At 46.4% G+C, this 13,758-nt stretch overlaps 1 protein-coding gene across 2 annotated transcripts in view; it reads left to right on the top strand.

The window, feature by feature from the left end:
• The window catches only part of IFNAR1 (interferon alpha and beta receptor subunit 1), a 114,897-nt gene that overhangs the window by 76,146 nt on the left and 24,993 nt on the right, over nucleotides 1–13,758 (top strand). For both annotated transcript variants that reach the window (XM_029603558.1, XM_029603557.1), the window contains one exon: nucleotides 8,567–8,760. In XM_029603558.1, the coding sequence (XP_029459418.1) occupies nucleotides 8,567–8,760 (194 nt within the window). The remainder of the gene's footprint in view (nucleotides 1–8,566; nucleotides 8,761–13,758) is intronic.

Raw genomic sequence — 13,758 nt, 5'->3', positions numbered from 1 at the left:
GGCATTTACCTGTGTTAACTTGTCTGTCAGTTGCCTACCCTTTCTCCGTTATGTATTTTCCTTTTGACAGTTGGTGCCATGTCCATGGGCTAAAGAACTTACTGACTTCCAAAGAAGGGCAACCAAAATGATAAAGGGGATGGAACAGCTCCCCTATGAAGAAAGGCTGAAGAGGTTAGGGCTGTTCAGCTTGGAGAAGAGACGGCTGAGGGGGGATATGATAGAGGTCTTTAAGGTCATGAGAGGTCTTGAATGAGTAGATGTGACTCGGTTATTTACACTTTTGAATAATAGAAGGACTAGGGGGCATTCCATGAAGTTAGTAAGTAGCACATTTAAGACTAATCGGAGAAAATTATTTTTCACTCAACACACGATAAAGCTCTGGAATTTGTTGCCAGAGGATGTGGTTAGTGAAGTTAGTGTAGCTGGGTTCAAAAAAGGTTTGGATAAGTTCTTGGAGGAGAAGTCCATTAACGGCTATTAATGAAATTTACTTAGGGAATAGCCACTGCTATTAATTGCATCAGTGGCATGGGATCTTCTTAGTGTTTGGGTAATTGCCAGGTTCTTGTGGCCTGGTTTGGCCTCTGTTGGAAACAGGATGCTGAGCTTGATGGACCCTTAGTCTGACCCAGCATGGCAATTTCTTATGTTCTTATCTTCATAGTTTTGAAAATTGTCCCCTTAATTGTGTTGCATAAAATTAGGTGTATTTGTTTTAGTCTGGTACCTGGAAAGCATTAGCTCAGTGCAGTAATGTATAAAGCTCATACTGAGATTGTCCTTATGACATATTAATCTTACCACTTATTTCTGTAGTGCTATTAGACATACAAAGTACTGTCCAGATTCATATAAACCACAGTCCAAAAATTACACTTAGAGCGGCTAAAAGTATGTGCAGGCTTTGTAGCATGGGGAGAAAAAAACTTTCCTGTAGGCTATTAGCTTAGGGAAGGAAAACAGCTTGCATGCTTTGTACTTGCTAGTTTTCAAAGAGAAACAATGCAAGTAGCTTCTTTTTGAAAATTTGCATATAGTACGTTCATTAAAAGCACCCATGTAGTTTGCAACTGTTAAGGGGCAAATAGCTCAATTAGGCAAAATAATAAATTCTATCGAAGGATTATTACTTGGCCCAAACAGAAAACCAGTCTCTTCTTGCTTTGTAAGTGTTCACTTGTGGAGATGGTCTAAACCTAAGTATTGTATATAAGAACTGCCATACTGGGTTAGACCAAGGGTCCATCAAGTCCAAAATTCAATACCCAGCCCTTTGTCTATGATTTACTACCTCTGCCTACATTAGGCTCTGTATCATGTAATTTTATGTATTTTTATGTTATGAACCCCATATATTTATTTCCAAGTTACTTCTACCTGTTCCTTGTAAGACATTTACTTGTCACTGTTATTGTTCAGAATGTAAACTGAATTGATCAGTAATTCTGTTATTGGAAAGTCGGTATAGAAAAGTTCTAAATAAAATAAATAAATATCCTGTTTCCTACAATGGCCAATCCAGTTGACTAGTACCTGGCAGGATACAAAGTAGTAGACATGCTATTTATGCTTAAGGATAAATAGTGGCTTTCTCCAAGTCTACCTGGTTAATAACTGTTTTTTAGCATCCAGTCAGATGAATCCAAAACAAGTGGGTTATGCACTTCTACCAGCAGATGGAGACAGAGCAAACCGACGTCTCAGTATATATACTCCTGCAGTGACAACAGCCTGCCAGTATTCTCAGTCTCCAGCAGATGGTGGACATGCATCTCCCTACTACGGATTACTTCATTTTAAAAAAGGAGAATTAAGGATATTACATTTGCCCTGCTCTCCTGTGGTGGTGCCAAAAGGTCCATCCCCCAGTTGAGAATTCCTAAGGTGATTTCTGTGGTCCCTCAGATGTGTACCTTGGTCCAGTAGCTGTTTCTTTCAGTCTGCATGGACTTAAGCGGCTGAAAGGCAGCAGTGCAGGAAGCTGAGCACAGTGGTGATGGAATATGCCCTTTCCCCCTGCAGCTGGAGACCATTTCTGTACTCAGCCAGGTAAGGCTGAGCTCATAAGTTTAAAAAAAAGAAATTATTTACAGAGACATACAAAGGAGGCTTTTGTAGCATGGGGTTTCCTCCTTTTTCCCAGTTTCCGTGCTCAGCGTGCCATTCCGACATTCGTCCCACTCCGTGGAAGGTCAAGGGACATGGGCAGCCTTGCGGGTTGAGCAGCCTCTCTAGGCTAGGCCCCACTCTGAGGCTTTTTTTTGCTGCGTGCCATGTGGTAGGCTGCAATGGCATTTTGCGCGCTTTCTTAGGCTGCCCTCTACAGCAGTGGTTTTCAACTGGTGTGTCGCCAAGCACACGCAAGTGTGTCTCCACACTTCCCGGTCCCCTGCTGACCCGGGCTTAAAACGCTGAAAGCCCGGGCGGAACACGGCAGCGACGCCGGCATGCTTTCTTTTTCCCACCCCCCTGCAGCCCGGAAGAGGAAGTGGTGATCATGCTAGTGCAGGCAGCGTCAGCCCGAAGAAAAGAGAGGCGCAGCTGAGGAATGAGCAGCGCGGCTCGGAGAAAAACGAAGAACGTAGTCAACCCCCGTGGCTGATGGGACTCATTGCTCTGCGAGGGCTGAAAATGAAGTAGGTTGCTGCTGCCGTTAGGGTTAGAAGTGGAGGAGGCTGCTGCTGCTAGTTCAGGGGAGGGGGGAAGAGTGAATGAATGAGCAAGCATGTGTGTTTGAGATCCTGTATGTGTGTGTGAGTGAGAGAGCATGTATGTGAATGATTGAGAGCTTGTACATGTGAGAGACTATGTGTCTGATTGAAAGCTGGTTTATGTGAGGGAGCATGTGAGTATGTGATTGAGAGCCTGTGTGTGAGAGAAAAGGACAGCATGTATGTGTGATTGAAAGCCTGTGTATGTAAGCCTGAAAAGATAGACAGCATGTGTGTAAATGTGTAATTAAGAGCCTATATAACGGGCTGATACAGTACAGTGCGCTCCGACGGAGCGCACTGTTAACCCTCTATTGGACGCGGGTTTTCGATGCACTAGCATTACCCCTTATTCAGGAAGGGGTCAAAAATGCGCGTCCAACACCCCGAACCTAATAGCGCCCGCAACATGCAAATGCATGATGATGACCATATTAGGTATTCCTGCGCGATTCAGAAAACAAAATGTGCAGCCAAGCCGCACATTTTGCTTTCAGAAATTAGCGCCTACCCAAAGGTAGGCGCTAATTTCTTCAGGCACCGGGAAAGTGTACAGAAAAGCACTTTCTGTGCACGACCGAGCCCAGTGGAGAGCGCCTCTGTTCCTTGGGTACGGTCGGGTGTTTTGGTTCCAGTACCCGGACTCGTTTGGGCATGGAAGTGCCAATAGCACCAGTCTTACCTTCCCCAGTGACAGAGGACCCAGTCCCAGTTTCCAGGGAAGAGGTGACTACCATGGTCCAGCAGGCCATTGTCAAGGCTTTTCGAAACTTCCAGCCTCCCTCCATACCATCGGTACCGACACCGACCCCAGAATCGATATCGGATTCGTCGATATTTCAGCCTTTGCTGAACAAAATCGACGCCTTGATAGGAATAATTCCTCCGGCACCTACGACGCCGGTACCACCGATGCACCCATAGACTCCATAGATGCCGACGCATCCACCAGTGATTCCTTCCATTCCGATCCCCAGGTCATTGGAAGAAGATGATAGGGACTCTGATTCAGTCCCAGGACCATCGGGCCTTCACCGTCATCTGATACCGAAAAAAAACATCGATGCCAATAAAAGATCCCTCGATGCCAATGCATCCCGGTCCATCGGGTGACACCCGACATCGATTCCCATCGATTCTCCATCGATGCCTTCATTACCTCCTACGTTGCCAAAGCAGATTCCATCAAAATCTGTTTTCAAAACAAAGCATCATGTACAACCAGAGGATCCTGAATCGCCTTATCCTCAGTATACTCCCTGGAAGGATGTCTATTCTGATATTGAGTCAGAAGAACTACAATCCGAGCCTTCTCCACCAGAAGAGAGGAAAAAGTCCCCTCCTGAAGATTTGTCCTTTACAAATTTTATTAAGGAAATGGCAGACACAATTCCTTTCGAATTAGTGACTGAGGAGGACACAAAACACAAGGCCTTAGAAGTCCTTCAATTCGTGGATGCACCAAAGGAGGTAATGGCAATCCCAATCCATGAAGTCCTTTTAGAACTCCAACAAAGGATGTGGGAACATCCCTGTTCAGTACAAGCGGTGAATCGAAGAACAGATGCCACATACCTGGTGCAACATGCTCCAGGTTTCCAAAAACCCCAACTGCCTCATCACTTGGTAGTCGTTGAATCAGCTCAGAAAAAAGCCAGAAAACAGAAACCTCACTCTTCTGTCCCACCAGGAAAGGAGCATACCAGCTTTATATGTCACACAGTACCAAAGGAACTTGTGGAAACAAGTTCAAGGTATTGCCGATGATCTCCCTCAGCAACAACAACTGGCTCTGAACACACTTATTACAAAGGGGCTGGAATCTGGTAAACACGAGGTACGGGCAGCTTATAATGCTTTTGAAACATCAACTCGCCTATCAGCGTCAGCAATTAATGCAAGAAGGTGGGCTTGGCTTAAGGCCTCGGACCTCAGGCAAGAAGTCCAGGAAAGATTGGCGGATCTCCCTTGTACTGGAGACAATCTTTTCGGAGAAAAGATTCAGGCTACTGTCTCTGTTAAAAGATCACCATGAGACACTTTGCCAGCTCTCCAAACTGCCATCAGATTAGCCATCCTCCTTAAGAAAATCAAGCAGAAGGGACACCAGGAGACCCTTCTATAGACCTAGAAGATATTACCCACCTGCTTCTTCAAGGCATCCATACCTTCCACCACAAAGAGGAAGTCCTCGCCAGCCAAAACAGCAAAAACCCCAACCCCCACCACAAACTGGTCCGGCAGCAGGTTTTTTGAAATAAATCAAGAGAACAGAAGCCTTTCCATCAACCCTATGCCCCACTTGCCAGTAGGAGGTTGACTTCATCATTTCAAACACCAATGGAGTCTCATCACAAAAGACCAATGGGTATTAGCCATACTATATCGGGGATACTGTCCAAAATTCAAAACAATACTCCCGCATTCTCCACCCATTCCACTTTGGACAAGCATGGTCATCACGCCTCAACTCCAAGTAGAACTCCCTACTTTGCTGATTGCCAGGGCTATCGAACCAGTGCCCCAGTCTCAACAGGGCAAGGGGTTCTTTTCCCGCTATTTCCTAATTCCAAAGAAAACAGGCGGCCTTCGCCCTATCTTAGACCTCCACAATCTCAACAAATTTCTTCACAAAGAAAAATTTCGGATGCTATCCCTGGGAACCATCCTTCCATTGCTTCAACGGGGAGATTGGCTCTGTTCTCTAGATCTTCAAGACTCTTATGCACACATACCAATTTCCACACAACATCGCAAGTATCTGCGATTCATAGTGGGAAGAAATCATTACCTGTATCGAGTCCTACCATTTGGACTTGCCTCTGCTCCTCGAGTACTCAAAAAATGTCTAGCAGTGATTGCTGCACATCTAAGAAAAAACAGCATTCATGTTTTTCCATACCTCTTCGATTGGCTAATCAGAAGTCCATCCAGGCAGGGAGCTCTGTCTGCCTTAAAAAGCACAATAATACTATTGCACTCCCTGGGATTTCTCATCAACTATCAAAACTCCCACATCGATCCGTCTCAACTCCTCACATTCATCGGAGCAGACCTCGACACCACAGTAGCGAAAGCTTTTCTTCCAAAGGACCGTGCCAACAATCTAGCACGTTTGGCGAACTCTATAACCCAAAACCAGTTCGCATCTGCCCATCAACTACTGGTGCTACTAGGACACATGGCCTCGACAGTACATGTTACCCCTATGGCTACGTTAGCCATGAGAAGAGCTCAATGGACTTTGAAGTCTCAATGGCTACAAGCTTTCCAACCACTGTTGTACACAGTTCAAATCACCCATCAGTTATGCCTATCCTCCACTGGTGGACAAATCAAACAGCATTGAAAGCTGGTCTCCCATTCCAACAGTCAATTCCGCAAGTTATCTTGACCACAGATGCCTCCAACTTGGGATGGGGAGCTCATGTCAACAACCTTCAAACACAAGGGACGTGGACTGCGCTCAAAATGAAGTGTCAGATAAACTACTTAGAACTTCGAGCAATGCGATATGCCCTCTATGCCTTCAAAGACTTCCTCTCAAACAAGACTGTGCTGATACAAACAGACAACACAGTAGCAATGTGGTACATAAACAAACAGGGAGGCACAAGCTTTTATCTGCTCTGCCAGGAAGCGGTGCAGATTTGGGCTTGGGCTCTAGAGCACTCCATGCATCTCCAAGCAACTTATCTAGCGGGCATACAAATCGTCCTAGCGGACGATCTCAGTCGACATTTCCATCCCCACGAATGGTGTCTGGATCCACGTGTAACGAGCAAAATCTTACAACGCTGGGGTCGCCCAACCATAGACTTCTTTGTGTCCAAACTGAACCACAAAGTGGAAAGCACCAGCCAAGTATAGATCCCTGAGGCACTCCACTGTTTACCCTTTTCCTACTTTCTGTTTCCTGTCTTTTAACCAGTTTGTAATTCACGAAAGGACATCGCCTCCTATCCCATGACTTTTTAGTTTTCTTAGAAGCCTCTCATGAGGGACTTTGTCAAACGCCTTCTGAAAATCCAAATACACTACATCTACCGGTTCACCTTTATCCACATGTTTATTAACCCCTTCAAAAAAATTAAGCTGATTTTTTTAGGCAAGACTTCCCTTGGGTAAATCCATGTTGGTTGTGTTCCATTAAACCATGTCTTTCTATATGCTCTACGATTTTGATCTTAAGAATAGGTCGAGACTGTACCTGTTAGATATCTTGGAGGATAGATGTCATATATGTATGCTTAGCAGAGAGACAGCTTTGAAGTCTGCTGGATTATTGATTTGTTGAACAATCCGTCTTCGTTAGATTAAAGAAGGCTTAGTGGAGATTTATTCTCTTTATGCATGAAAACTGAACATGCAAAATGTAGTTAATTTGATTAAAAACAAGTAGAGAATTTGTGACACCAAGTAAACCTGTTCTGTGATAAAAAGAAAATGAGTCTTTTTTTTTTTTTTTTTTTTTTTTTTATTCAATGTCCCAAAAGTAGGTTTAGTCAGACAATCTTCATAGACAATACAGTTCCCCAATAAATTCATTGTAAGAATGGTGGCAAATGCAGAATCAAAGGAAGGAACTGCAGCAGACAAAAGTATTTGAACATACCAGGGTGTGTAGTTACAGAAGACTTTTTTAGAAGATACTTCTAAACTGGGATTTCTGTGAAATTACACAAGATCAAAATAATATATATACTATGATGCACAATGTGTAAAATAATAATAAATAGAAGCTAACCTGATTCAAACTCTATTAGAATACACAGGATTCAACAGCAATTAAACGAAGAGGGTTGAGAAGGTACATTAGCGCCAGAATTTAGTATCTGGAAAGTGTACAAAAAATTCTCAGGAATATGAAAATAGCTGAAGCCAATTGTGGCAGTCTTTAAAAAAAACAAACTATGTACCTACCATAGGTTCCTAGCATTAGAGGTTTGGGTGGCGTGGCAGTATTAGTTCAAGTACCGAGCACTTACAGCAAGCGACAGTAGGGGATTTAAACTTTTTCTCGTTTACTTGATGGGTGTGGCGGAATATAAATAATTTTAAATATAACATAACAAAACATATAGTAGCATAGTTTTTTTCTGGCAGAAAAAGACCAAATGGTCCATCCAGTCTGCCCAGTAAGTTTCTTATGGAAGTAACTGCTGCTCCATGCAGGTTACCCCCAAGCCTTATGTTAAGGGTATTAATATTAGCAATCAAATCCAAGCATAGTGAAACCCATATCAAAACTACTGCTAGCAACATTTTTATGGGGTGAGCAGCCTTCTTGATAAATTCAGACAATGCTGCTTGAACATGCTTTGCTTTTGGACTTGGCTATAGAAACGGTCCTGCACTTTTTCGCTAATGTCTGTGTATCAGTACCTCGGACCGTAAAAGTCAGGACCCTAACTTTTTTCCACCCTGCTGTTGAAGAGAGCGATGTTGCTGTTGCGTCAAAATCATGAAAGCTAATTGGTTAAGGGTAGTAATCACCATGCCTTTTGTTAGGGGTAGTAGCTGCCGCTCCATGCAGGTTACCCGTGTGCACCCTTTTCTTCATTTCCACCTCTTGCCTTTAGGGATCCACAGTGTTTATCCCATGCCTTTTGAATGAATAAATTAAATATTTGTGGATTGCACTATAACAATCTCAGACTCACACTTCACCTAGTACTTGTTTTACTAATTATATTATGTCCACATATAAAACAATGTAAATGTTTCCATTTTAACATTATTTCTTAAATACACAGCTTCTCTTTAGCAGGTACCGTACTTATAAAGAGTTCTTGAAAATGACTACAAAGACAGTGTCTTTAATAAACAGCTGTCTACATCTGTTTCAGGGCCTATGATAAGAAGTACATGGCTTCGAATTGTTGGCATGCAGTACCTAGCTGTAAAGAGGTTACCACTTCTGAATGTGATTTATCCTCCGAAATTTGGTTTGAAGGAACTTATGAATTCCGTGTGCGAGCAATCAGCGGGACAGAAGAAAGAGCTTGGTCGAAGGAAATAACATGCAATCCCAGCAAAGACAGTAAGCAGCGTGTCTTAGAATTTTTTTTTTTTTACCCCTTCTCTTCTTGTGTTCATTTTTCTGCACTTTTTTTAATAATACTATTATGGCTCTTAGATTGTAATTTTGTCCAAAGCACTTTAAAGACCCAGAACACAATTATTATCCAATTACAAACAGTATTCATTATATTTCTTCTAGGGCAAGCAGGATGGTAGTCCTCATAGATAGGTAACATCATCAGATGGAGCCCAGCACGGAAAACGTTTGTCAAAGTTTCTAGAAGCTTTGACTGGCACGCTGAGCATGCCCAGCATGCCACTATCCGTGCATCCACACGAGATCCCTCTTCAGTCTCTCTGTTTTTTTTTCTGTGGTGCACTTGCTTCGCGGTGCTTGGAGCTCTAGTTTGTGCTCTCTTTTTTTTTTCCTGCTTTTAAGAAATCTTTTTCTCCCGTTCTTCGCAGTTCCCCATTCCTCTAGATGGTGTCCCTTCAGCACAGTAGGCTATTTTTTTTTTTATTTTTTTTTTTACCATTCAACCTTTTTCACGATTCCTGGCAGCTTGCTTCTCTGTGACTGCCGACCATTGACTGTTCGCCGGATCATTTTCATAGTATCCGGTTTTCACCGATGCCCCCAGTGTCCGCAGACCTTGCCCATCAAGGACCCGCATGAGGTTTGCATCCTTTGCCCTGGGGGCATCGCATGACTTCTGAGGGTGTCAGCTGTGTGATCAGATGACCTCCAAAGGCTGTTGTGCTGTGCTAGTCTTGACAAAATGGAGAAACGTTTTGGCCCCTAAAAGTCCACTCCATCTACGCCGGCTTGAGAGTCCCCGATGTCCGGGGGTGGGGGAACCGCTAGATACGCTGTCCCTCTCTACACCCCTGGCATCTACTTCTGAGGATTGGGGAGCCGGTGATTGGGCATCGCTGCTGTCAGTGCTCTCTCAGACATTGGGTTCCTTCACTTCCTCTGTGCTGGGGAAGGACTGGACTGAGCACCAGGGGAAGCATTGCCACCAGTTGCTGTTGGCGCATGGCTCCGGCACTAGCGGCCGCCGTGCTGCCACCAAAGAGGCCCCGTGGTGAGGAGATCCCACCCCCTGGCAGACCGGGATTCCTAGGCATTCCCCACAAACTTCATTGCTGGGCACTGAGCCTCCTCAGGGCTCCGAGGGTCTCTGGTGATGCCTCGTCCCGCTCCATCAGTAATGTTTTCATAGGATTCCAGGAGGAGTTGGACTGCAAGGTGCAGTGCTCAGAGCTTTATGGGGTATTGAACTGCCCACGGCACCAGTCTCCATATCAGTGTCGGAGCCCACACCATATCTATTGTCACTCCTACTCGAGCATCTGGACATCCTTCTCATTGGCCTTCAGATGTAGCCATTGCCTGTGGGGGACCATCTGTTCCCCAACGGCTGTTGATGCCCTCCTCAGGAGTGATTCCCATCATCAGGTCCTCCTCAGAGGAAGACATGCGCCGTCCGGTGCTTTGGGACAGAGGCCACAGTTCCTCGAGCCTGTGCCCAGGCCATTGGGCCTCCCACAGCCATCTGTCCCCTCCCTGCTGCTGATGCCGATGGTCCCCCTCCCTTCTGCCGGTGTCATCTGTGCCCTCTGTCCCCAGACAGGAAAGTCTAGACAGGCCTTACCCATGCAGGTCCCCACGGGCCTAAGTGAGGAGGAGGGCCCATACGATCCATGGGAAGATGAATTTCCAAGTCTTCCTGTGAAGATTCTGGTGACCTCCTCTCAGAACCTTCGCCGCCAAAGGTCTTCCCTGAAGGACCCTCTCGTTTGCGCGGGGTTTGTGAAGCCATTCCCTTCCAACTCCTAACTGAGGAGGATGCATGACATAAGATGCTGGAAGTTCTCCAGTTTGTCGATGCACCTAAGGAGATAGTGGCTGTTCCTATCCCCAACATCTTCAAGGATCTCCTTAGGATGTGGTAACACCTGATATCAATTTCTCTGTTGAACAGGAAGACTGACGCCACTTACCTGGTGCAACAGGCCTTAGGTTTTACGAAACCTCATCTCCCCCACCAATCTATGATTGTGGAGTCTGCTCTTAAAAAGGTCAAGCGTTCCTGCACCCATTCTTCTACCCCCCCCCCCCCCCTCCCCAGGGCGAGAACATCGGGAGCTTGGATGCCTTAGGTAGGAAAATCTTTCAGGGCACTATGCTCATTGCTGGTATCGCCTCCTATAAGTTATACATGACCCAGTACAACCAGAACCTGTGGAATCAGGATAAAGAACTTGCAGAATGTCTGCCTCAGCAGCAACAGGAGTCATTCTCTGCTGATGTACAACAGGGCCTGGAAGCCGGAAGATACGAGGTGAGATCCACCTACGATGTTTTTGAAACAGCAGCATGGGTGGCCGCCGTGGGCATCAGCACCCGTAGGATGGCCTGGCTGTGTGCTTTCAACCTTTATCCAGAGATCCAAGAGAAGTTGGCTGACCTCCCTTGTACAAGGGAAAATCTCTTTGGGGATAAGTTCAGGGATGTGGTAGCCCAGCTAAAGGATCACCATGAAAACCCTTCAACAGCTATCCACTAGTGCTTCTGACCCACCTTCTTCTGCCAGGAAATCTTCCCCACTGAGTTCCAGGAAGTCCTTTTATCGGCTGTGGAAGTATTATCCTCCAGCCACCCAGACTCACACGTCTCAGGCTGGTTCTAGAGGTCACCCCCATCAATAGCAAACTCCCAGGGCCCAGCCGGCTCCCCAGTAGGCCCCAGCTTATAGGCTTTTGACTTGAGGCGAGGGAGCAGGCTTCAGTGCTTGTACCCTGGCACATGATCCCCCGGTGGGGGGCAGGCTTATTGGCTTCACCCACCGTTGGCCGCTCATCACGTCGGACCGGTGGGTCCTTGCCATCGTTTGCCAGGGGTATTGTCTGAACTTCAGAGAAATCCCAACAGACTCTCCCCCATGGCCATCGTGGGGTTTGTCCATCCTGCAGGATATACTTCTAATGGAACTCTCCACCCTTCCAGTGGCAGGAGCAGTAGAACCCGTTCCCCATCGTCAGCAAGGGCGGGTTTTACTCAAGGTATTTCCTGATACCAAAGAGAATTGAGGGCTTACACCCCATTCTCGATCTCAGGGCCTTGAACAAATTCCTCCACAAGAAAAAGTTCAAGATGGTCTCTCCGGGCACTCTGATACCACTCCTCAGGATAGGAGACTGGCTCTGTTCCTCGATTTAAAAGATGCCTACGCTCACATTGCCATCCTTTCGAGGCACAGGAAGTACCTTCACTTCGTGGTGGGGCAAGCTCACTACCAGTACAGAGGTACTGCCATTTGGCTTGGCATCAGCTCCTTGAATCTTCACCAAGTGCCTGGCAGTGGTTGCAGCGCACCTCAGGCATTAGGGGGGGTGCATGTGTACCCCTACCTAGACAACTGGTTGGTCAAAAGCAACTCCCACGAAAGAGTTTTGAGTGCTTTGACCCTTGCCATACAGGTGCTGCACTTTCTGGGGATTGTCATCAACTACCCGAAGTCCAACCTCTGCCCGTCCCCTCAGCTGTACTTCATTGTAGCCAGGCTGGACATGACTCAGGCGAGAGCAGAGGTTGGACAGTAGCAGTATCAACCCGGATTTTCCACATGTGGGGAACTCTGGATGTAGATCTCTTCGCCTCTCCCCTACATTTTCAAGGTGAGCAACTTCTGCTTCCTCTTCAGGATGGACGCCCAGCCTCATATGCCTTTGCCCTCCATTGGGGCGCAGGTCTTCTCTATGCGTATCCTCCTATTCCACTTCTCATGAGGACTCTCCTGAAGCTCCAGCAGGACCAGGGGACCATGATTCTAGTGGTGCCGTACTGGCCCAGGTGAGTTTGGTTTCCTCTCCTCCAAGTTCTGTTGATAAGGACCCCCATCAGCCTAGGGATTGCGCCCAACCTATAACTCGGGACTGGGGCATGCTATGCCAGCCCATTCTCCGGATGTTGACCCTGATGGTTTGGATGTTGAGTGCCTAGTCCTACAGCCCCTGGACCTGTCTGATAATGTGTCCCAGGTGCTGGTGGCCTCCAGAAAACCTTCCACTAGGAAGTCTTACCAGTTGAAGTGGAAGAGGTTCTTAGCCTGATGTGGGGAACCAGGACTTAGATCTGTTCTCTTGCCCAATGCTGAGATTTTTGGATTACCTGTGGCACCTTTCTGAGGCTGGACTCAAAACCACCTCAGTCAGAGTCCATTTGAGTGTGGTCAGTGCTTACCATAGTGGGGTAGCTGGCGCACTCATCTCTGTTGAGCCCATAGTAGGTCGCTTTATGCCCCCTCTGTGGCCTGTGGTCTCCTGGGATCTCAACATAGTCTTGGTGCGGTTCATGCGTCCTCCTTTTGAGCCTATGTGCTCCTGTGAGCTGAAATTCCTCACCTAGAAAGTCCTTTTCCTGGTGGTGGTTACTTCAGCTTGTAGTGTTAGCAAGCTTCAGGCCTTGGTTACGTACCTACGCTATACGAAAATCTTTCATGATCGTGTGGTCCTGTGTATGCATCCTAAGTTCCTGCCGAAGTTCGTGACTGGTTTTTCACATCAATCAGTCCATTGTTTTGCCCACCTTTTTTCTGAGGCCTCATTCTCACAAAGGAGAACAGGCTCTACATACGTTGGATTGCAAAAGGCTCTGGCCTTCTATTTAGAACACTCAGGCCATAGACAGTCCTCCCAACTGTTCATATCTTTTGACAAGAACAGAATAGGGGTTGCAGTGAGCAAACAGACCTTATCCAACTGGCTAGCAGACTGCATCTCATTCTACTATACACAATCAGGTCTGCATCTAGACTGCAAAGTTAAAGCTCACCCTGTGAGGGCTATGGCGGTGTCGGCCCACTTACAGGCAGTCCCTGTTGTCGAAGTCTGCAGGGCTGCGACGTGGAGCTCCCTACACACGTTCACTGCCCATTACTGCTTGGTCAAGGATGGTCATCAAGATGGTAGATTCAGCCAATCTGTCCTACACAATCTCTTCCAGACTTAA

The sequence above is a fragment of the Rhinatrema bivittatum genome, chromosome 5, assembly GCF_901001135.1.
Source record: "Rhinatrema bivittatum chromosome 5, aRhiBiv1.1, whole genome shotgun sequence".
Lineage (NCBI taxonomy): Eukaryota > Metazoa > Chordata > Amphibia > Gymnophiona > Rhinatrematidae > Rhinatrema > Rhinatrema bivittatum.
The sequence above is the reverse complement of the archived record's forward strand: the minus strand, read 5'-3'. Positions and strand labels throughout refer to the sequence as shown.